The sequence below is a fragment of the Lepidothrix coronata genome, unplaced genomic scaffold (genome assembly GCF_001604755.1).
Source record: "Lepidothrix coronata isolate B3197 unplaced genomic scaffold, Lepidothrix_coronata-1.0 Scaffold91, whole genome shotgun sequence".
Taxonomy (NCBI): Eukaryota; Metazoa; Chordata; class Aves; order Passeriformes; family Pipridae; genus Lepidothrix; species Lepidothrix coronata.
In genome coordinates this window covers 1,448,355-1,471,963 of record NW_016690271.1, presented here as the reverse complement: position 1 = coordinate 1,471,963, position 23,609 = coordinate 1,448,355, and the positions used below count along the sequence as shown (strand labels likewise).

General features: G+C 47.0%; 3 protein-coding genes across 9 annotated transcripts in view; 1 reads left to right on the top strand and 2 right to left on the bottom strand.

The window, feature by feature from the left end:
• The window catches only part of VMP1 (vacuole membrane protein 1), a 59,280-nt gene extending 51,822 nt beyond the window's left edge, over nucleotides 1-7,458 (bottom strand). The window contains exons 1-2 of one of the 3 annotated variants that reach the window (XM_017821633.1): nucleotides 7,360-7,458; nucleotides 3,735-3,855 (exon numbers count right to left, since the gene is read on the bottom strand). The gene's annotated coding sequence lies outside the window, so the exon portion shown is untranslated. Of the gene's footprint in view, nucleotides 1-3,734; nucleotides 3,856-5,755; nucleotides 5,858-6,356; nucleotides 6,474-7,359 lie in introns of those variants that run through there. The other 2 variants (XM_017821635.1, XM_017821634.1) reach the window with 2 other exon arrangements.
• Nucleotides 6,609-9,208, top strand: PTRH2 (peptidyl-tRNA hydrolase 2). Of its 4 annotated transcripts, none has more exons than XM_017821638.1 (2): nucleotides 6,609-6,734; nucleotides 8,548-9,208. In XM_017821638.1, the coding sequence occupies exon 2, from the start codon at nucleotides 8,568-8,570 to the stop codon at nucleotides 9,078-9,080; it is 513 nt and encodes a 170-aa protein (XP_017677127.1). In that variant the 5' UTR covers nucleotides 6,609-6,734; nucleotides 8,548-8,567; the 3' UTR covers nucleotides 9,081-9,208. The 4 variants fall into 4 exon arrangements, with proteins under 4 accessions (XP_017677127.1, XP_017677126.1, XP_017677125.1 ...); XM_017821637.1 differs by lacking the exon at nucleotides 6,609-6,734 and adding an exon at nucleotides 7,382-7,513; XM_017821636.1 differs by lacking the exon at nucleotides 6,609-6,734 and adding an exon at nucleotides 7,776-7,920.
• Nucleotides 9,209-10,332: 1,124 nt separating this feature from the next.
• Nucleotides 10,333-23,609, bottom strand: part of CLTC (clathrin heavy chain) — a 30,112-nt gene continuing 16,835 nt past the window's right edge. The window contains exons 15-33 of one of the 2 annotated variants that reach the window (XM_017821653.1): nucleotides 22,703-22,828; nucleotides 22,000-22,142; nucleotides 21,392-21,626; nucleotides 20,948-21,070; nucleotides 20,708-20,853; nucleotides 20,357-20,540; nucleotides 19,844-20,036; nucleotides 19,229-19,386; nucleotides 18,924-19,088; nucleotides 18,720-18,827; nucleotides 18,442-18,609; nucleotides 18,132-18,281; nucleotides 17,726-17,857; nucleotides 17,455-17,565; nucleotides 16,656-16,826; nucleotides 16,289-16,510; nucleotides 15,213-15,233; nucleotides 12,298-12,373; nucleotides 10,333-11,758 (exon numbers count right to left, since the gene is read on the bottom strand). In XM_017821653.1, the coding sequence (XP_017677142.1) occupies nucleotides 11,634-11,758; nucleotides 12,298-12,373; nucleotides 15,213-15,233; nucleotides 16,289-16,510; nucleotides 16,656-16,826; nucleotides 17,455-17,565; nucleotides 17,726-17,857; nucleotides 18,132-18,281; nucleotides 18,442-18,609; nucleotides 18,720-18,827; nucleotides 18,924-19,088; nucleotides 19,229-19,386; nucleotides 19,844-20,036; nucleotides 20,357-20,540; nucleotides 20,708-20,853; nucleotides 20,948-21,070; nucleotides 21,392-21,626; nucleotides 22,000-22,142; nucleotides 22,703-22,828 (2,757 nt within the window). In that variant the 3' untranslated portion in view covers nucleotides 10,333-11,633. The remainder of the gene's footprint in view (nucleotides 11,759-12,297; nucleotides 12,374-15,212; nucleotides 15,234-16,288; nucleotides 16,511-16,655; nucleotides 16,827-17,454; nucleotides 17,566-17,725; nucleotides 17,858-18,131; nucleotides 18,282-18,441; nucleotides 18,610-18,719; nucleotides 18,828-18,923; nucleotides 19,089-19,228; nucleotides 19,387-19,843; nucleotides 20,037-20,356; nucleotides 20,541-20,707; nucleotides 20,854-20,947; nucleotides 21,071-21,391; nucleotides 21,627-21,999; nucleotides 22,143-22,702; nucleotides 22,829-23,609) is intronic. The other variant, XM_017821654.1, reaches the window with a different exon arrangement.

The window sequence follows — 23,609 nt, the reverse complement described above, 5'->3', positions numbered from 1 at the left end:
AGAAAAGGCAAACTCTTCAGAGGACAAGAGCTGTGTGAGGGGAGGCCCTTGTGAAAATGTCCATTCTCTCTGCTGGCTCAGCCCTAAAAACCCAACAGAACAGCTGTGGTTTCCCTTATCCAGGAGAGTAAATAGTGCAAGAACTAAAAGCCAGCACAAACCAGAATGTTGCAAGAGCTTCTTTTTTTTTTTCCTCCTCAAAAAAAAAAAACAACAACCCACCTCAGACCTGAAGTGCTGACAATTCTTATGCAATCAAACACACAGAGAGTGGCCAGTTGGACTCCTTGCTTTAAAAACCCTCTCTTGAATCTTAAAAGAGGGTCTGGAATTTTATTTTGGAAAAGAGGGTCCCCCAAAGCTAAAGCATCTTATCTGCACTGCATTTCTCCCTGTAAGCAAACGTGATCTACAGTTTTTGATATGCTGCTTTTGTTGGAAAGAACAGTAGTGCAACATTAAAATGACAGGTTATATAAAACTGTCCAGTGGAGGAAATTAAACTTCTACAGAAGAAATACTTCCCCTTTGATTTATGCTGGGCTCAAGGGCCAAGCAGCAACTCAGGTTTGGTAAACAGGAGTGAGATCACCCCCTTGATTCAGACTGCAATAATTTTTGTCACATTTTAAAATAAAATGTTCAAAGATTTCAGACACTGCATTTAATATTTCCAGGGTTTCACAAGTCAGTTTTAGACAGATGTTCTTCCAGGCAGGTACAAGCCTTGTGCATTACTTGTAGTACACACAGAATTGCTAGATAGAATGTGATTATTAAAGGGGTTTTTAGTTAAAAGTCAGTAGTCAAAAGCATCAAGGTCCCAAGGAGTCCTTCCTCCAACACCTCCTCCTGACATGAAATGTGCAGAAACAGAGCTCTGCCTAGTTAAACCAGCCAGCAGAAACTAATCTCAGGCATGTTAGTTTTTATTCACTGCAACTGGAGCCCCAGAATACCCAAACCACCAAGAAAATTAATAAAAGTTATTAAAAAAAGCAATAAAACACAGTAATAAAAAAGCCTGCTCGTGAAAAACGCCAAGGGCTCCACAGTCAGCCAAGGACAAGAGGAATGACCTGCTGCAGTGGGAGCTCTACAGCATCACTGCAATCACCTGCAATCCAGGGATTGCTCCCAACTGACTGTCAAATTCCAGGGAAACGTGATCCTCTCCCTCTCCTCGGGTCACTTCAGGGCAGCCTGGCACTCTGCAAGTCAGGGGAGTTACCCCAGCACTCAGCTGAGGATGGCAATACAGGGATCAAATGTTCAGCCATCCCCTCATTCCACCAGGACACGAGTCCCTGGAGATGGGGGAGTGCTTTATTTCTACTGACTGCACTTACTTGTGCTTACCTTTGCTATATATTTAAATATCTATTTAAGAAAACTTATATATCCACATTGTGTATCGCACACAGGCATCACACACATTTGCACACACAAAGCTCCGACTGCAGAGGGGAATATTGGGATTGGACCCCCACAGATACAAACCCTGATGTCCACAGGAAGCAAAAACCATCCAGAGATGTGCACACAGCCACACAAGAGAAAAAAAAAAAAAGAGTGTTCTGGTTTAGGGAACTTCAGTCACATTTTGTTGACTTAAATAGAGCAAACATTAAAAAAAAAAANAAAAAAGAGTGTTCTGGTTTAGGGAACTTCAGTCACATTTTGTTGACTTAAATAGAGCAAACATTAAAAAAAAAAAAGGGCAACAAAAACTTCAGTGGGAGCCACACGTTCCTCATTTTGAAATCCACCTTTTTTTTTCCGGGTGCAAATCCAGCCTTCAAAGTTCAAGTCTCGGTTGGTTTGGTCTCTGCTCTCAGCTTCATCACACTCCAAGGAAGTTCACAGCTTGGAATGCAAACTGCTCTCCACACCTGAAGCTAAAAGCCAGGCTGTGCACAACACAAATCCCACTGAAATCCATGAAATTCCTCCATGCCTGGGGGTCTCAGGTGTTGTTCCAGAGGTGTGACAGCTTTCAGGAGCTCCACTCCCAGAGCCACTCCTCCCCTGCCTGCTTGGCAGGGCACTAATCCAGGATTAGCTTTGCATAACACCTCCTCAAGCACACAAGTCAACATTTACAGTAAAGCAGAGAAATAATCCCCTTCCACACTTGTGCAGGGGGAATACTTGGGAAGGAGGCCTCGAGGTTCACCCACCCTGCAGAGAAGCTCTAAAAATTCCTGTTTAAAAATCCAGCTGACTTGGGAGAATTGGACTCCTATCATGTGGCAACTCAGAGAGCAAACCTTTCCTGGTTTTAGGAATCACCCCCTGGTTTACCCAGGTCTAATTATACTTAAATCATCTTAGCACAAGGGGCTGGAGGAGGCACATCCAGCAAGCTCAGGGCTCCTGATCTGCTGTGCTGATTGATGCCTGTTGGAGTCACTAGTCCTGCACTAATTCCTCCCCACAGGGATTAAATGGAATGGGAGTCTGCCCCAAAATGGAGTCACCCTTCATTAACTGAGCCCACATTCCCAAGTCTACACCCAATCCATGAGAGCTCACCACAGGAAATTAAATCTCAGCTGCTAAACAGAACTTCACTTGCTGACTGAAAAAAAAGACAAGAGTCCATCCCTAAATATAAGTTTGCCAACTGCACGGAGTAGTTACCAGCAAACACAAAAATAAACTATTTAAAAGAGAGAGGAAAAACAACTGTGACCAGTTTTTGTAGCAGGGTGGCTTAGATCATTTGTTAGAGCTGTGCTCACACAAGAACTGCTTTGTAGGGCTGCACAAAGAGCCCACAATACAGCACTCAGCTCCAGTGAAACCCAAACCAGGAAGTATAAAAAAGACAATTATTGCCAGTCAGAAATGGGAATGGGTCAACAAGAAGGGTTTATGGTAACTGTGACTGGCACTTCTCAGCATAAGTGAGACAAAGCAAGACAAGCTCTCAGAGCAGGAGAACACAACAAATTGGGCACTGCAGTATCTGCTCTCTGCAACCAGAGAAAGGGACAAAAGTCTCTTCTCTGAAGCTCTGGGGAGGCTGAGGCAGCACCCAAGTGTTGGGTGCACTCATGCAAAAAGGAACAGTTTTAGATGAGGCACTTGGGTGTTTGCACTCTCACTTGGAGGAGCAGAATGTGGCCTCTTGCTCTGCACTAAGGATTTTGGAGGACTCTTCTCCAACGTGCTGGAACAACAAGGAGGCTGTTTTAATGATCCCACTGCTTTCCCAGACATTGTTTGAATCACTCATTCTTTTTGCTAAAGAGGTCCTGGAGCCCTGACTCTCATCTCCATCACAGTCACTGGTCTCACAGCTGGGACAACCAGAGCTACAGCTTGGAGCATTTTGCTGCTGTTTGGTCCCAGCCACCTCAACAACACCCATTCCCAGTCTCCTGCCATTCCTTGCATTTTAAGCCAAATGCTCCAATCCTGCTGCTTCTTTCTCCTCAGCTTTTCTGATAACCCTTCCTTCTTCCTTCTCTACATCACCATTCTTCAGTTACACAAGAACAAAAGATTAAAGCCCAGCCTTTGCAGGCGGGTGAGGAGCTGCACTAAACTAGACAGTGGTAACCTGTGCCAGGGTTTTGTTTCAGCCATCAAATGCTCTACAGAGCCACGATGCAAACGGGAATAAATTAAGTTTGGAGAGCACCTTCCCTCCAAAGTCAAAGGCTGCCTGGCACATGAGCACGTTTAGGTAAAGGATGGGATCAGTTTTGAAGTGAAACATTACCTACCCTTCAGCTCTTGTCCCTCTCCAGTCCTTCCCCAGGATCCAGAGGCAGTGGAACAGCCACCTCCGTGCTCAGCTCTGCGGCTCTTGAGCCCGAAGAGGCTCCTCTTCCAGCCCTCCTGTCCCTGCAGAGCAAGATAACACTTGTCCATCATGTGACACAACTGACACAGCCCCTCTCTTGGAGGTTAATAACTTTCCTAAAGGCAGCAGGAAATAAAAAAAGTAACTGCTTGATTTCCCCCCCCCCCAGTCCTTTAACACCTCTGGGAAGCATTCAATTAAAATAAATTAGGGCACATCTCAAAGATGGTCCAAATCCCCACAGATTTAGCTATAATGGGTTATTTTGATAGGAGTGCATTTATTCCCATACTCAAAATGTTTTTCTAACTAAAATAGTTTAATCCCTCAAAGGAAAAGTAATTCAGTTAAAGACCACAGGTTTCCATTTTGTGGGTTATGCCTCTGTACACCAGACCTATTTTCCAATTCCTACCCAAATACCATTTCAAAAGAATCCTCTTACAATTTAGAATTAAAATTTCCATTTTTTTTTTCCCCCAAAAAAAGACTTTGGGACACGTTTTAGGAAGGACTCATTTAATATTGTTGTAACCTGAGCTTCAGGGATGCCATGGCATTTCTTTTGAGGTTACTGAAAGTTCTGTCCCTGCCACTAAGGCCACATATATTAAACTGTCCTGAAAGATGGTTAGAAATTAAAAATACACATTCTTTGGGTTTTTGTGGGGATCTCACTGTGCCCCAGCACCCCTTTCACCAAAACTGATGGCTTGGAAAGACTGGGATGGGCAGAGAGAAAGGCTTTGGAGAGAGAGGCCACAGAGCACTGGAAGACAGGCTGTAACTTAATATTCAGGTGACTAAACACAGTATAATTCACATCCTTAATTCCAGAGGGCTGTTCAGGCATCCATGCCCAGACAGTGCCCAGGTGTTTGTCTCGGCCCTCAGATGCATCCTGAGCTCTGGAGGTGAAGTCAAGCTCTGTCCTGTCATCCTCCCTGTGCTTCCAGGGACACAGAGGGAAGAAAGGTCCCAGGAATTGTCAACACACACCCTGCACAAAACAGGCCTGCTAAAGTTTGACTAGGAAAGAAAAAAAGAGTTAAAACATAAACCCAGCCCTAAGAATCACCACCTGACTCTTTCAGCCAGTGCAGATTTGGCAGGAACTTTGCCTTCATCCTCTTTTGAAAGTGCTGGGAGACAGTTTCCTCACAAGTGGCTGCCTGAACCTGCCCAGCCATTATGTCCAGAGTGCTGCTCCTGGAAGAGGGAGTACAGCACAGATGAAAGGGGATGACCAGAAGCACTTGACAAAGCTCACAGAACACAGTGCCTGAAATGAGCTCCTGAGACAACAAGTCCTGCTTTTCACCGACATCAACAGCCTCTAAGTGGTACCAATTGAGATTTCACACACTCCACCTGCCCTGGTGAGGACACACTGCCCAGACAGGGCTCAGAGAGGCTGATTCTGAGCCCTGTGAGAGAGGAGAACATTCTTTTAAATCAGTTTAAATACACTGAACAACTGCCTGCCTCACTAATAACATCCTGCTGTCTCCTGGGGTCCTCTGGTCAGGGCAGCACCAAACCCAGCAAGGTGTGGGGGTTTCAGTCCTGTATTTCACCCTGGAACAGGGACAGGAAAAGCTCAGTGTTGGAACAGCTTCAAGGCTGTGCCCTTTGTCCTCAGGGAATGGCAAAGTCCACCCAGCTCACAGTTCTCCACAGGGAACAGCAGTTAAAGTTCCAACTCGCAGGTTCCCATCACCATACATCAGGAGCTGCAGTTTTTTTGCTTTAAACCCACAGTTTTTTTAAAGAAATACAAGATTTCTAAACACTCAGTGATTACACAGATCATTCTGAGCAGAGGGGTAGTCAGAAACATTCATGACATTCAGAAGATATTCAAAGATCACAGGAAAAAAAGGCTTGAAGGTGGAAACAATGCAAACATTCAAGTAAGAGACTTGTTCCCAGTGCACTCACCTTCCTCATTGCTACCACCCACTTGAAAAGCACTGAGTCTCCTCCTCCCCTTCCCCACAGCAATTACAAACACCCCTGATTTCAGCTGCTCAGTAGGACACGGAGCAAAGCTCAAATTACTCAGCAGAGCTCACCTCCTATTGCACAACTGGAGGCGTGGGTTTCCAAACCCTCACTGGAAAACACGGGATGAAGCCATTACAACTGTCACTTACCCAGTAAGGAATAAGGAAAGGGCTCTTCCGTGGTGCAGAAAGAATGGATTGAAAGCAAGAGGACTGGCATAACGAAGCCTGTTTCAATGAGCTAATGAAAGCATTAAGAAGAGCTGATATAGGCTATCATGAGGTAGGATGCTACAAAGCATAAGAGCCCCCGGTGAGGGGAGGAACCGAGCAAAATTAACCTTCAAAGAGCAGAATTCCTAATAGCAACACCCCCAAATCTGTTGGGTGAAACAATCTTAGAATTCCTGGCAGCAGAACAGCACCAAAATCCACTGCCCAAACACAGCACAGGTGCTCCAAGGCATGAGAGAGTAACATCACACTTTCTCCACCTCAACCCACATTCTCACCATTAACTAAACCAGGATACCCACTTGTTGGTAAGCACAGACCAGAGGAAACAAGGACAGCAGAGAGCCCGGAAGAAATGTGGTATGGATAACCAGGGGATAACCTGGATTCACAGCACTTGGTAGACAAACAGCTGCTATCAAACACTTATCAGCCCTTCCCTCGGGTCACCTGCATGACCTGCCAAACATCCAGGAGGCACAGCTGGAACAAAAACGGGAATCTTGCTGCTTTATTATCTCCTGTAAACACCAGAGGACATTGGGCAGAGAACAGAAAACCAGACAAACGCAGCAAAGGGGCTTAACCTCGGTCAGGAGAAAAGAAACATGAAGAATCTCCACGGATTTGGGCCTCACCACCCCAAAAACCACGAGCAGTCCATAGGATCAGGGACGCTGGTAGTTACAACACAGTAAATCCTGCTGGGGAGGCAGGGGGAAAGCACAGGAATTCCTGCTGGGGAGGCAGGGGGAAAGCACAGGAATTCCTGCTGGGGAGGCGGGGGGAAGGCACAGGAATTCCTGCTGGGGAGGTGGACAAAGCCCGTCGGTCCCGACTCCCCGCACCCAGCAGAGCGGATTCCTCCCTGTGTCATCGGGCACCGTCCCTGCGGCAGGAGCGGGGCGAGTCCATCCCACACCTCCCGCGGTTCTGAGGGAGCAGAGCCGCTCAGATCCAGAGTGACGAGCTGGCAGCACCTCATTTATCCACACCAATTTATCAGTAAAACCTGAACGCCGGCGAAGAGCGACCTCCCCTCCCACCCTCCGCCCTCACAGCGCTCCCTCCCGCCGCCCGTTCCCCACACGCGGCTCCAGGGCCGCGTCCCTCCCATCGCCTGGTTTGTACAACACCGCCCCGGCCGGTGCCGGGTCACGGTGCCCCGGGACCCTCCGGAGCCGCCCGGGCTGGGGTCTGCCCTGCCCGCGGTCACTGCGGGGCCCCTCGTGCCGTGAGGGGACGGGCAGCGCCGGGCGGGTCCCGCGGAGGGGAGAGTGAGGCGCCCGCCAGTCCCGCACTCACCGCGCTCGGCGCCGGCAGCTCCGCTGGGCCCGGCACGACGCGGAACTGGGCCCGGCTTAACCCGCCCCGTCCCGCCCTCGCCGTCCGTCACTTCCCGAGCGCCGCAGGCCCGTCACGGCCGGGCGGGAGCGGCGGAGCCGGGCGGGAGCGGCGGGTGAGCGGGGACCCCCATGGCCCCTCATTGTCCCCTCATGACCCCCTTACGGTCCTCTCATGGCCCCCCCATGGTCCCCTCATGGCCCCCCCATAGCCCCTCATGGCCCTCTCGTGGCCCCTCATAGCCCCTCATGGCCTCTCGTGTCCCTCTCTTAGCCCCTCATGGCCCTCTCATAGCCCCTCATGGCTCCCCGAGGGTCGGAGGGCTCGGCTCGTTCGATCCCCGCTCGGTCTGTGCCCCCGTTCCCCCCTCAAGCCCCAACGGCCGCGGGCCTGGCGGGGCCGGAGCTGCCGAGGTGGGGCCGGAGGCGGCCCCGCTCTGCTCCCGGGGACCGGCACCGAACTCATTTTGGGGTGTTGGCGTAAAACCCTCCAGCGTTTTACCGGTTCTCTGCGCATTTTTAGGTGTAGTTTTGGCGTGAGGAGAGGCGGAGAGAATTGGGGTTGTTCAGCCCGGAGAAGGCTGTGGGGTGACCTAATTGTGGCCTTCCAGTGTCTGAAGGGGACTTGGAGGAAAGATTGAGCATGGAGTGACAGGACAAGGGGGAATGGCTTCAAATTGAGAGAGAGCAGGGTTAGATGGGAGATTAGGATGAATTCTTCCCTGTGAGGGTGATGAGGCCGTGGCACAGGCTGCCCAGAGAAGCTGTGGCTGCCCCATCCCTGCAAGTGTCTAAGGCCAGGTTGGAGCAACCTGGGATAGTGGGAAGTGTTCGTGCCCATGGCAGGGATGGGACTGGATGATCTTCAAGGTCCTTCCCAACCCAAACCGCTCTGTGATTCTGTGATAATTTGCCATTTGTTATTAGCTCTGTTCCTGAGCTGAAACCTGCCACCAGTGAGTTGTCTGCAGTTAGAAACCTGTGGCTGGGGAAGGAGACCGCGCACCAGGAAAGGTGTCTCTGAACATCCTTTCCCAATGAGTGAAGCTGGAATTGCCCTTTTGTGTTTCTAACAAGCGTTGTTTGTTTCCAGATAACCAGGTGAGAGCTCCCTAAATGCTCCAGTAAATTCTCTTCTCCCCTTCCATAGCCAGGTGTCCAGAATCCACCATGGACTATCTCACCAAGCTCCTCGGCGTCGTGGCTGGAGTCGCGTGCGGCCTGTGCCTGGGATGGGGCATCCGTGAGAGGCTCCTGAGGAAGCGCAAAGCGGGGACACCTGCACCTCCCAGCACCCTGGAGGGCGAGGCAGACGTCATGGCAGAGTCCGGGGAGTTCAAGATGGTGCTGATCGTCCGCCAGGACCTCAAGATGGGCAAGGGCAAAGTGGCAGCCCAGTGTTCCCACGCTGCTGTCTCTGCCTACAAGCAAGTGGAGAGAAGGAATCCCGAGCTCCTGAAGCAGTGGGAGTACTGTGGGCAACCCAAAATAGTCCTCAAAGCTCCTAATGAGGAGACTCTGGCCCAGCTCCTGGCTGAGGCGAAGCGCCTGGGACTGACCGTGAGCTTGATCCAGGATGCTGGGCGTACTCAGATAGCTCCAGGCTCCAGGACCGTCCTCGGCATCGGACCAGGGCCAGCTGATGTCATAGATAAAGTCTCTGGTCACCTTAAACTCTTCTAAACTAGGACCAAAATAGTTGATGTATGTCAGTACTGAAGGGTTACAATCCAAGTTTGGGCGTTTTTCCATATGCTCTCAGTTTAAATAAAATAAGCAAGTTTTGTAAGGTTTAAATTTGTAAATCATGAGTTTCTCTGGCTTGTGTGTTATGTTCCAAAGGGGGGAAGAAAACACTTGGCTCAGGGGAGTTGAAGAAAGCAGAGGTGGCAGAGTTTTACTACCCCCAGGAAGGAACCCCCAATATTTACAACTTGTGCAATGGGTTGAGGATTTTGTGTGGTGGGTGGTAGCAAAGTTCAAGAGAATTTGTCTCATGTGCTCAAAATGGCAAGGGTTCCCCTTTCTGCCTGTTTTTGAAGAGATACATTCTTTAATTCAGAAAGGACTGGCAGGTGAAGCAGTTAAAAATCACCCCAGATGGCTTGGGGGGAACTGCAGCCAACATCCTGCCCCAGTTCTGGGAGAGCAACTGATGCAATAACCTGTAACTGGTGTGAGACTGACTGGTTAAACTGGGTTTGCAGCCCAAGCCTTAGGAGCCAGTAAATAGTTGTGGGGAGCAGCTGTAAGCTGAGCTCCCCTCTGGATGGGTCTGTGTGGCTCCTACACCTGCAAAAATGTGCAGTTTTGCTGAGGTGGAGGGAGTTACCCTCACACAGACAGGTTGGCACACAGGGCCACACTTAAATCCTGTGTTACTTGGGGTTAACCAGTCCTCCCAGGTTTAAGGAAGGAGTTACAAATGTTACTGGGCAGTTCAGAGCACACTGATCACAGCTCAAGTAAATTCTACCTCTACAGCTCCGTTGCAGCTCTGACTGTAAATAGGCAAGTTCCCTGCACTTTTAGCAGGTGGAATTTCTGCAGGTCAGTTTTGTAACAAATCTGGTTTGTAAGAATTCTGTTGAGCACCTTTTACAGCCTCATGGCCATGTTTTCCAGCTGAGCACCAAAGAAATAGGTTGTAAGAGGGAACAGAAGGATTTGTCTCCATCAGTCACATTTACAGACCCAGGAGGAATGTCAGAGGGGCTGACGTAAGTTTTATACTGCACCTCTCAGGCATAATCCTTTCAGAGACACAACTGTGGAGTCCCCAGGAGCAAGGGAGAAGGGGATTTGGCCTCAGAGTTGGATCCTGACACCAACTGTGGCCCCTGGTTGAGACAGGAGCTCTGACAGCTCTCACAAACACAAACCTGGCCAGTGCTGTAACACTCATTACACTCAAATATGACAGTATTCATAGAGAAACATTTAAGTCAATTTTATTTGAAGCTAAATATGTTTAAGGCAATTTACATACCTAGAACATGATCTCAATTGAACTGGCACACCCTACCACAATCCTAATGTATCATCTGCTCAAATCTGCTGGAGTTGACCACAGTGCAGCCAACTGGTGAAAAGTGCTATTTTCTTCTCTCTGGCATCATCTTTCTATAGAAAAAGCATTACATATTTTCCTGTATCGCCCCCTCAGTGCAAGACCCCACTACTGGTCCCCATTGCTGCTCTTCTACTGGCCCCCTCAGACCCCTGCCTGCATTGCCCCACACCAGCAGCACTGTAATACTTGGTTTGAGTTGGAAGGTCCTTTTTGAAGACAGTAAAGTGAAGCTACCACTGTGCAGCATGTCCACAGTCCAGTAATTTATTTTTAAATCGCGTAATTTCAAATTGCACAAACAAAACTGAACAGCAATATGCTTGAATTCTCTCTTCTGTACACTCAAAACAGTGATCTAAAACACCACAATATCCAACATACACAAACCTCAGGGCAGGGTTAGTAAATACACAGATTGGAATCATGGTGCTCTGTTCCTGAATGGAATGTCCCACAAAAGCACAGGATACAGCACAACATAAGGTCATCTGTTACATATGGAGTGAGCAAAAAGACACTAGCATTTTCTATATGCATAACTGGAAAAACCTGCATAGGTTAAGGGGAAAAAAAAAAACAAAACAAAACCAAAACTTTTTACTCATTTGAAGTCAGGCAAGGTTGTCTGTACGCATTGGAAATTCTTTTAGAGCTATGCAATCCAACCCAGGGAGGATATGCTGATTAGTGTTGTCTCTTGTCAGCAGTCTTGCAAGGTCAAATACAAGTATCTTGGCTTTAGCTTTCTCCAAATATACAGTGAGACTTAAATGCATTTAGAATAGACAGTACATACTGTAAAGCTGCTCACATACAATGAACTTAAGATTCAATATTAGAGTGTAACACTATAGAGTGCAAATCAGAATCTTCACAATAGACTTAATGGTAATAAGCAGTCCTGCAAAAGCCCACTTGAACAAAGTCGTTTTAAACTATTCCCCTTTTGAAAGTAAAAGTCTAAATGACATGGAATGTGGAAAAAAGATTTAAACAGAGGTGATTCAAATCGTTTGCGCTAGAAAAAACAGTCCTTCATGAAATAAAGGTTACAAGAACACGAGGCAGAACTCTTTGCTTTTCCCTGTTATGAGTTAAAGCGGGGAGGGACGGTGGAGTTTCAGTAAGAAAATACGCTGCTCCCAAGGGAGTTGTGCTGCAGCTCACATGCTGTACCCAAAGCCAGGCTGGGGCTGCCCGTAGGGAGGTGCAGTGTAGCCGTAGCCAAAAGGTGCTTGTGGAGGAACTGCGACACTGGGTCCCGCTGTCAGCATGAGCTGGGGCTGGCCTGCAACACACAAACGGCATCTTTAGTGCTCCTGCACTCAGCACAACTCCTGGAACTGCCCTGGGGATATTTGTGTGTTTAACTGCGAGTCCCTGCCCAGCTGCTTTGGGGGCTGAAGGCCAGGGGGGGTATTTCCCCACAGAACAGCAGGACAGAGAACGTGGCTAAAAATACTGCACTGGAAAGTGTATGAAGAAACTCTCACTAGAACTAGTGGAATAACCTGGATACAAAGAAAATACCCATGTTGGACAAGAGCCAAATAATGCACTCGCTGGAAGGCTGGAATAGCACAGCTCCTGCACACCCTTCCTTAATGAGCCAGGACAACCTTAAATCCTGCAAGCCCACAGCCCACCTCAGCAGCCACAGCATCAGAGTGGCACTTTATCTAGTATTTTGGAACACATTCCTTAAGACTTGATTTCACATGAAAAACATTCCAATTTCCAAGGATTTCCTTGGGAAAAACCAAGATTAGAGAAGTGTTGTTTTAGGAGCAAAATGTGTTATGGACAACACATGAACTAAAGCATTACCATAAACAATAGGTTGTGTTTCTGTAGCTTGCTCCTCTTCCTTTCTCAAAGACTCTGATGCATCCAGTTTGTCCACCTGGAATTGAGACCAACAATTAAAAAATCTCCTCTGAAACAGGTACTTACTTGTGGCAGAGAAGTGGAAAAGCCTTAGTGGTATGTTAACACCCATCCAGAAAAGGAGACCATTTACAAGTTAAGATCAATTCAAGTAGCAATGTTGGTACTGGTGCAGTCAAGATTCTGTTTCCTGAAAAAAGCCCTCCTTGAGGCATTTGTGTAACTGCTTTGAAAGCTCACTCCAGACTGAAGCTTTGTACGGAAGGCTCCGTACGGGACTGGAGCTACTTGGACATCAGGAATTAGCTCATCAGGGTCGCTCCAACTACTTCAAACCAACAGCCTTTAGGATTTGAGCACAGTCTCAGTTGGAGACCTTTGGCATTGGAGCAGGAGAAGTTTCCCTGAAGACAGCACTGAGGTAAAATAATCTGATTTAGGTACAGCAGACTGCAATAGCATCCGACATGTCACTTGAGCCTCAAGATTTCACTTTCCAAACCCATTCACTCATGCAATTTAAGTTCAAATGCAGAGAATGCATGTGTATAAGACTTGCTTTTTCCACTCCAGAACTGTGTGGCAGTCAGCCTAAACCCACAGATACTCCAATTCTTCCAGCTTAACACACAGTAAGGACACAAGCCTGGCCAGCTCCAGTGCTGCACAGCGAGCGCACTCGTGCTCTCAGCCCACCCCTACAGAAAGGCAAGAGAAGAGACTTATTCTGCAGTGAAATATTGCTTGTTACTAAAACAGATCCAAGGGAACCCAGCATTTCTACAGTCTAAGGCAGGCCCTGAAACTAAAACCACAAAATGAGGTATTGATATTTTACCTGGGAGACAAGATTTAGGGTAAAGTCAAAGACAATCACGCCAATTATTTTTAAAGACAGTAAGACAACTCACAAACCAGATTAACCTTTCATTTCATTCGTGTCCTTAATAAAGGCGTTTGAAGACAGGTTTCCTGCACTTACACAGGGTCAGTGTTACTTATTCAGCTGCACCAACACCCGGGAGTTGAACAGTTTCCAGTTTAACTGTGCTGCATTAACAAATCTCTGAGAGCTGTGAGTTACATGTGTTCCATAAGCCTGTCAACCCATAACCTCAAGCTGAGGCACAAACCCAGGAGGTGGCAGAAGTGCTGAGCTCGAGTTCCCTCCCTGACTGGGCTTCCACGACCAGCCTGTTGGTTGCCTCACCCCAGTATCTGGTTTGCTGCTGCCAAGGTGCCCAGGATCGTGTGCCAACGCTCCCAGACTCATTCCCAGAGCCTGTGCTGAGAACTGCACTGTTTTCAACTCAAACAGCAACACACTGAACACAGAAGCACAAGTTCAGAGATGCAAATCCAAGGAGAATGTGCAGAGGTTGCTACTAAGCAGAGGCATTTGGCTTACACACACTTGGAAAGCCTCCAGCCCAGGACATTCAATGCATTTTTGACCCAGTTTTGATGCCTCCCCTCAGAGCTCAACAAATCTTTACGGTCACAAGCGCGAGTTTGAAACCAGCCTGCAGGATGGCTCTTACACCACTTGCTCGAGCATCACCAGGTTCAGGGCCCTACACACTTGTAGCAAGATTGATTTCAAGGCTTTTCCACAGGGACTGCAAGAAGCTGCAGAGGAAAAGTAACATGCATTCAATGTTCTCGTGTCATGTGTGCATGAAAAAGAGGCAAGAGTACTGAAGCACGAGTGAGGGCTGAAGATGACTGCCAGACAGGCTCCCCCCAGAAAACCACAGCAGCCCACAGCAATGCCTTGGAGCTTAAGGAAGAGTGGGATGTAATTGCAATGACTGCTACACATGCTTAGGTTATGCAAACACTGCAGTTCAATTACCTTTTTTCACACACACGCTCTCCTACTGCCTCACTGACTACTGCTGAAGGGCCTCACACTACTGCTGGTCAGGTCAGCCCTGAGTGCCACTGGTGTCTTTACAACAGTTTGCATTCAGTTCATCTTCAAAGCCATTTGTCACTTTGTCTGAACCACATTAATGGAAAACTCCCACTAGGGCTGAGCCCTGGGCTAAGGAGAATCACAGTGGGGTTTGTGGGGAAGCAGATGGACAGAAACCTCGGATTGCCCTTCTGAAGGTCAAAACTGCACAGCAAAAGGCAAGCCCTGGAGTAGCCTCAGAAGAGCAATAAGCATTACCATTTTTATATTATGTTTTTAATGAGGTAGCAAGAGAAGTTTAGTGAAGCTGAAGAGCTTGAAGGCAGTCGTTTTTGGACAAGTACTAGGAATTTACTACAGGGAAGAGAACCACAGACTTGTCTAATAGCTGAAGTTTTAAGTTCTGTGTGAACTAGAGCACCGTGGGGATTAGACCAGCACCATGAGAACTGGACACCTGAGTGAGGAGGAGTCTCTTCTGAAGCAGCCAGTATCTACTCTGCCTACTGTCAGCACACATTAGTCATGGTCAAGGGATCAGAAACTGGATCACAGTCCTCAACCAGCAAATGCCAGAGTGATTTATGGCTCACTGATTTATGGCTCCAAGACTTACTGCAGGAGGTTCTTCCAGTCAGATTGGCTGTCAAATAGTAGCACTTGTGCATTGTTTCAATACCAGGTTGACTGTGATCCAACTGATCATCTGGATGCCCTTCCTGAGGATCTATTAGCTTATTAGTAGCAAATGAATCTACTCTTCTCCTACAGCACTAGCTACTGAGAGTTAAACAATTTGCATATGCTTTAGTGATATTTTGTTTGGGGAAAAAGCAGTAGCAGCAGTGTAGTAAACATAGGAAAGAAAAAAACTCATGCAGAATCCTTAGACTTAGTCCTCCAGACTTAAAGATGGAAAACAAGAATCAACTTTCACCTTTTCCTTTATTGCATCAACCTGCAAAGGAATTCAGAAGGTGCAGCTTAGAAAAATCAAATTCCATATTTAGCATATAAAAGGTAGAAACAAAAGCGTCAGGGAAGAAATAATTAAAAGGTACAGGTGAGTCAAAACAAAGATACACCAGAAGTATCTGCTTTAGAAAGGCAGCTCTGCTTGATGCTGGCTCTTACTGCAGTGATTTCACAGCTACACCCTAACCCTGCAGCAGACCATGGAATGTTCATCTTTAATCCTGCTCCAGGACTACTGTTCTCAGAGGCTTAGTGTTACTTGGTACATCAGCATCTCTGACAATGTTACTGCTCAGACAGTCCCACCTCCCCCAAACCCCAGCATTTAAGGACAGGAGATTGGCTCCAGGGCTGCAGAGTCCTGCCTTTGCAAGGAACTGCCAGGCAAATCTCCAGACAAACAGGCACTCTGGTCTTCATTAACTCCAGCTTTCATGGAAAGAGTCTTAATCATTAAGGAATTTACACCATTTCACTGAAGATGCTCTAAAAGCTTCAGCTGGGCAAGTCTTGTAGTGACAGCTGGATTTAACTCTCATCTGTTCAAGTCTGTCAGAGCATTGCCAAGTACTTCCCCCATCCTGAGTCACTTCAAGTAAGAGCTGAGTCATAATTAGTGCCATTAAGTGTCAGAGCCACGTTCTAGAGTTAAATGCACAGCAGAACAAGTTATGTCCAGATTTAGCTGTAAAGCTTTTTTAGTACACAGTCTAGAATTTAGTTAAAGCTTGATCCCAGCTGGGATTCCTGACTGACACAGCATATGAAAAGCCTGAGTCCTGGAACTACTTTAAGACACTGCCCATGGTCAGGCAAATACTACTGATGTAGGTTCTGTAATTGAGAGGGTGGAGCCTGCAAGTGTTTCAGTCTCTTAGAGGGCGAAGTCTCTCCCCAGATGGACTGAAAAATAAGTGTGGACATGGACAGACAGACATTTGACAAAGCCCAAATCGATGTTAGTAGCAAGCAGACAGTCTCAAGGCATCACCACAGTGACTAACAAGCTTTTGGTGTTGGAGAAGCACCTGCTCTTACCTTGGTCAAGTATTCCTTCATGACCTGAATAAAGTATGGCATGGCAAAGTCCATAATGTTGTGCCTCCACGCTGTTTCCAAGACAACATCTGGCCTTAGGAGATCGTAGCAGGTGAAGAGACAAGCACCAAAGCATTCTCTCTTGTTCTCCTGCAAGAACCACTGCAGCAGCTCCTCTGCCAGCTCAGTATCTTTGGATTCTGAAGCATACTGCATTGCATCCTGCAACAGGACACAGCCTTTAGCCTCAGGGGCCACAGAACAACCACTGGGCGTGGTATTAACTGAGTTCAGCCTCAGAGCTTGAGCAGAAAGTCATGGCCAAAGGAGGCAGGCCTGCTAAGCTCAGTCTGAGGGGTGGGCTCACCTTGTAGAGCCTGTCCTTCTTGCAGAGTTCCACGCTCTGCTTCCAGCGGTTGTTCCCCTTGAAGAGATAGGCAGCGATCCTCCGGAACTCTATTAGCTCGTGTTTCTCCAAGCGCTGAGCCAGAGAGATGTTGTCAAAGTTGTCATAAGCATCTATAGAAGTCCTAAGAGCCTGGGTTGGGCAGAAAAAAAAAAAAAGTTACTCACACCTCAGATGCACAACTGCATCCTCAAAATGCAAACATTTGACAAGCATGTATTCCTGCTTCCAGGAGGGTGAAGTATTCCAGAGACATCTACTATTTTTCCTTTGACACACATGGAGTTTTATGTTATTTCAGCCAGTACTTTTCAGGAGTGATTACTGAGGTGAAGAGCCTCTCCATACCAACAGCAGAACAGACAGACATAACTGTTTGCCTCTTCTGTGAGTTTTTTCCTTAGTACCCACTGTTTGCCTTTTATAAATAAAAGCTGGTCTGTCACACTCATAACACAGTAGCCACTCTACCCCCAGTAGGAATGACACAAAAAGCTCCCAGAGAGCCACCAACAGTTCTCTACTTCATCCTTGGCTGGCCCCCTCTAGTTCAATTTGAAGTGTCAAAGAACACATACTTAAGGAATTCAAGTTAACAGCAAGCAGGTAAAAACTACTGAAAACAAGGACCCCATGTTTCCAGACATTAAACAGACTGAGAATAGGAGGTGAATCCTGACACAGAAGCCAGAGATTCAGGAATGGCCACTTCTATCCCAAAGCACAGACAACATTAGGTATTAACTGCTTCAAGACATACCTGGTAGTCTTCTTCAATAATGAAGAGGTTGTTCAGGGACTCATTCACTGATTTGTTGTTGTGATTTTGGACTGAGCGCAGGTAAGGCTTAACCAGGGGCAGCTGTTTAACCTTCAGGGAATCAGGGAGACACATTTAATTCCACTTTTTGTAGAAGTCTCAGCATCTTCCCTGTGAGGCAGGGAAGCAGCCAAGCATTTTAAAATGCTACTACAGATAAATGCTTTCCCAACTGCAAGTTTTGATTTGAGTTGGATAGTAGGAAAATTACCTTTGTGAAGAAGGTGACAGCACGAGTGTGGTCAAGCCGAGGGGACAACACCATCAGCAGATCATTGAGCAAGAGAGGTTTAAATTCCAAATAGAATTGAACTGCCTTGTAATACAGCTCCACATTGGCCACCTGGAGATGAGCAAAGATGCACATTCAGAGCACAAGTGTGATTGTAGGGAAATCCAAATGAAAGACAGACATAACTTTAGAGAACTCTGCAAAACTGAGCCACTCAAGATTCATTCTTGTCTCTAGAAATCTCTTTAGTTACTGTGAATTGCAGTTGCTTTGAAATTATGTGGCAATATCAAGAACTTTGTATTTCAAACAGGCTACTAACAAAGGAGGAGAACTGAAGTGCACATAGCAAGACATTTACCTCCCTTCACTAAGAAAGTAATACCTTAGTGATGATATCTTTGAACTGGCCTTCTTTCCAAGCATCTGTTGGATGATTCATCATTGTGATTATGGCATTATCATACTCTTCATACTTATCATACAAGAACACCAGTTCAGCCCAGAGGTGGGCTTGTTCTGCAGCTCTCAGAACCTAAGAAGAGGCATAATTAGCAATATGTTAACAGGGAATTCCATCAGTGTCCATCAGTGCTCAGGTTTTAGTGTCATTAATAACCTCAAGAGCTGCTATTTCAAAAGCCAGGGCACAGAGAGATGTGTTTTAAGCTAAATTTAAGGCCTCAGATACTCACCTTGGGGATGTTGACTCTGGACCAGAACAGCTCCAAGTGCTCCCTCATTTTCTGTGGCTTGAATTTGGAGTAGAGAATTGCTAGCTCTGTGAACATCCCCATGTGTGCTCGCTCAAGCCCAAGTGCTGCTTCCAACATAGTTATCAGCTCCTCAAAGTAGCCACGATCCTACGGGATACAGAGACTTCACATCAGGAACCATCCTGACTCTACAGCTCCAGTTTTGGGCAGAGCTGCCATGAAAGAATTGAACTGTGTAACAGGAGCCAGTTAATTACCTGGTAATAGTTGATCAGCTCCTCCAACTCATCCGCGTGCACCACAATGTGGAGCCCACACATCTGAGCCAGGCGGAATTCCTTCCCATCCACGCAAGCAAAGCAGACCTGGAAGGGACAAGTGTGTTACTGTTTATAATCCAGGCCTTGAAGTCCTTTCAGGGGACCTCTGGAGACCTCTCAAACCCAGCCAGCCAAGTTCACCTCTTTCCACGTGCGGGTGCTGTTTGCTTTCCGAGCCCCATCCACGGCCGCCTGGTATTCCCCGAGGTGCACCAGAGTGGAGGCCAAACGGCCGAAGTTGGACACGTTGTTGTACAACAGCTTGGCTGCCTCGTACATCTTCTCGTCATAGCAGCGATCACCCACCTGAGGGACAGCACAACAGGTCAGGATTGCACATTTTCAGCCACTGGCTGACATGAGATGTGGAGCATTTGAGCTCCACCTTTGTGGTCAGCAAGGCTGAAGGAGCTGTGATTCAGCAAAACCATCCCATTGTCACTCACTTGCTGGATGTGTGCGTTGTTGGGGCCATTGATGAACTCCTCCAGCTCTGCCAGGCGGTTGGTTTTAGCAAGAGCAAAGATTAATTCTGTTTCCACGTACGACTCCCGGGCCTTCTTCCGTGCCATCTGGAGATACTTCACCAGCTCTTCCCAGTTTCCTAGGAAAAGCAGTTCAGAATTTTTAGTTTCCACCCTTGAGGACACTTACACTTAAACTATACTATCAGTTCGAGCTAGTTGGACATGAGTATTTCTACAGCTATTCCCCAGCAATCAAAACCAGCTTTCATACTGGTATGTCCTTCACACACATAAATTACATTAATAAAGTCACCTTACAACAGGTCTAACTAAAATCCTGGTCTTTAACTTCATGCAAAGACTCCCTGCTCTGACAGAAGTCTCCAACTAGCTTAAGAAGGTAGTTAAAAGACCACGGATTATCTGCAAATGCAATACACTACCTTTTCCCATTCTCATTTAGGGCAGTCTTTGCAGGACCAGATTCCTCTACTTGCATCAAGATACAAGTCTGGCAGAACTGCAGTTCGAGCAGACCAGGTAAAAGAGCTGAGCAACATCAACAGCAAAGGTGTAAACAAAACTTAATCATACCACTGGCATTAGCAGCTTGAACAACCTCCATGTATGAGGAAGGATCATCTGCTTTAATGTAGGAGTCAATGGCTTCCTTTACCATCCCCTTCTGGAGCTGTGCCTTGGCCAGCTGGCTCCACACCGCGGGCTCATTGCAGCGCTCTGCGAACTCGTACGCGCGGTCCAGGTTCCCAATGTGCTCTATTAACACCTAAAAATGGGATAACCAAGATCAGCCACTACCACAAAGGCCGGTTTTACGGGACACCAAAGTTGTGTTTTATGTTCGTTTTTCAATGGATCCACAGCTTTTAAAATAGGCACTAACCACACACAACCCACACAGCGTGGGTGATTTCAGCCTTGCAAAGTTTCACTCACTACAGGGTTCAATAAACAACATTTGTCCTACTTCAAAAGACACTGAGCAGCTTTGGCCACTCTGCTCATCGGTGGCAAGTACTCAAGTCACAAGTTACCAGCCAAGCCACAAGTCACAGGGAGTTCTCACAGCCTGAGATTTTAAGGTACCTGCACAGCTGATGTGTTGACATCGAACTTCCTGAAGATGGCAAACGCCTCCTCGAAGAGCTCGTTGCTGATGGCTATGTTGGCTATGTCTGGGGCATCGTAGTTGTCCAGGCGGTTGATGTACTCCATGACACGGGTACGGTCAGCCTTGATGGCTGTCAGGATGAGGAGGTTCTGCAGGTTCCTGAAGAGGGAAAGAAAACATTAGTACTTATCAAGAAACCATCAAGAAATTCACCCTCCCCTCTGGAGAAGGCATTAGTTTATTTTATTTGCTGTTCCATATTACAGCAATTTAACGCCTGCACCAGGTAGAATTCCAGGCTTTCCCATGAAGTGGTTTTTACTCACCTGTGCTCACTGAACACGGAGTTATCAAGAACTATTTTCTCCAGCAGCTCAATAAGCTCATTGGGAAGGTCTGCAGTCATGAAAGCCTTCACAGTAACAGAGACTTCCTCGGGGTCCTGGGTCTCCGACAGCGCAGTCTGGACAACCTGCAGGTACAGTCAGGCAATCAGCAAATCAGTCAAGTCAGGTACTACAGGTCAGGGTGGGACAGCCAAGGCTTGGCTGGCCTGTCAGTGGTACCTGGTCGATGAGGGGTCTCCTGTAAGGGTTGCTCTCCAGCAGCACGCTGGCCCACAGCTCGGGGTCTTTGCGACGAACTAAGTATCGGGAGAGACTCTTGAAGAGGGAGTTCTCATTGCACACCTGGGGAAAGGCACAGTTTGCTCAGAGGGAAGCCACAGCTCTCCAGCCTGCAGCACTAAATAAATCTGCCTGAGAGGCTGACTAGAACCTCAGGCCTTGATACTTCCACTAGCCTCCCACTTTAGGCCGTGCAGGGGAGTCCCCCATTTCTCATTAAGCTGCAGAGGGAGATTAAATAACCATCTCCTATTCCATCAGAAGTGTGCAGTTCCCAGCTTAATATTTTTAGGAAATAAATGCTTTTGTCATAAACCTGAGCATCTATCCCGTGACACTCATGTCAGAACTTTACCCACGAGCCAGCTGCCTTGGCATACATACATTAATAAGCTCCAAATCGCACTGTCCACGCTCATAAGCCACACAGGCCAGGTGAGGGTCCCTCTTCTCACAGTACTTGCCAACAACACGACTATCATAATAAGGATTCTCACGCAGGAATCTTTCGGGGTTGTTGTTGCTATCAATGTATATTTTGGCCAGTGCATTGTGAGTCGCAGGCTCCTCACAACCCTCGTGAATTCTTGCTTCCAGCCAGGGCAGAAGCAGCTTCAGCCTAGAAGGAAGTGATTGTCACATTAGAGAGGTTGAGTGAGTAAGTATCCACTTGCACAATTTCTTTGCTATAAATAGGACAGTCAGGAACTAAACCAGAGCTACAGTACTCCATTTTAACCTGCATTTTGGTTGTTAATATAATGGTGTAACTTTCTGATCCTGTGAAGAAGATCACATGCCAAAGACTCATCTCATCCCTCAAAGATGAGATACCCACATCAGCCAAGGAGCAAAGCTGGTTGCTCGCCCAGTGGCACCTTCTGGCTGTGTCAGTACCAGCTTTAGCTGTGTGATGAGGACATGCACTGATGGATGAGCAGTGTAACACAGCCAGACTGGCAATTGGTAACAGACTCGTAGAAGTTTAATACCTGTTTCTTTTCTCAACCTCTGCAACAAGCTCATCAGTCGAAAATTGACCTCTCACTACAAGGATGAGGTTCTTTATTACATCTTCAGAGCAATCCACATCAAGCAGTCCCCCAATAACAACTGGCAGACGGCTTGGATTCACCTAAACGGGATCATTGAAAGAGGTCAGTGTGTGGTCCTGCAGCACAGGCAGCCAATACTCATCCCCAGAGCTACAAAGGAAGGCTGCTTGTTACGACTGACCCCATCTTCCTGCCTTTACTCCCAGCTTCCTGAGGTTCTGGACAAGGTTGGAAGTCAATTCTTCAGTCAACAGGTGTTCACATCCCAGCTCAGTGGCTCCCTAATGCTCAGTTCCCACAGGAGGAGCTCCTGAACAATCCACTTTGTCCCTGAAGGAGAACTTCCCCTCCACCCCTGCAAAACGCTGGGAGTTAAAATCACCCCAAGAAGCCCAGAGTTATTCTACCAAGTCTTCCTCCTTCAAGAGGCACATCAGTGGGGGTTACTGCCCAACCTGGCTGAAGAATGAGATCTGATTCACGTCAGGGCTGATTTACTGGAGGCCACTAACAGGTACTTAAATAGCAGTCTCAAGTCTCAAGCTGTTTGCAGAACACTTACTATATACAACTATAGGCATTGTGTTTAACACTGGAAAGACTGATCAGTTTGCCCCATTGAAGCCAAGCTGTAACTCACCTTCTGTACATAAATCTCAATGTATTTTTGGAGATTATTTCTGTACAAATACAGCACCAGGTCGTGGACAAAGTCAAAGCGATCGCACACAATGATGAGAGGCAGCTGGTCAGTGAGTTTGGCTTCCTAGAAAGAGAACAGCTTCAGTAATTTGGTTTTGCTCTTGGGCTTAAGCAGACAAATACGGTCACTTAAACTGTTAAAGCAGCTGAATTTGGAAAGCTGAAACTCAACGAAATAATGACGGCTTGTTGTTCAACTAATTGTTTGCAATATGTAGCAAAGTAGGAGTACTCACTCCCACTTCGGGGCGTGGAGAGCGAGAAGCTTTCTGGAGTTTAACCCTGCATGGCAGAGTCTACAGGGTTTTACAACACAATACAACTATTACAAGTCTAAGCTAGAGAGAGTATTTTTAGTTGCCACTGGTGTTTGGTGTGCAGGATTAGCACTCTGGGATTTCAAAACAAATTTAACCAAGACTAGGTTAAGTTGTGATTCATCACGTAAAACTTATACACAGAATTGACTTCGAGTGCCATGTGCCTTGTGGTACCTCATAACTGTGGATTTAGAGAACTGTAGCAGTACTGCTAAAATTGCTTATCAGATTAGTTATCTAAAAGCATTCCAACTTTCAGCATAAGGTTACAATGGTTACAGTACAGAAGCTTAGTCTATGTGGCAGACAGTATTCCGGATGCATATTTCAGATCACTTATTCCAACATGCACATCCCAGAATATAATCCTACATAGAAATTACACTTAAGGACTTTACACAGGGAGGCCTGTACTGGGAGATTTACCTGGTACATGTCCTGCACATTCCAGACATGGAACAGCACAAAAAACAATAACTTTCATCAGGAATTTGACAGCTTGATAACATATCTTAGGTGGCTTGA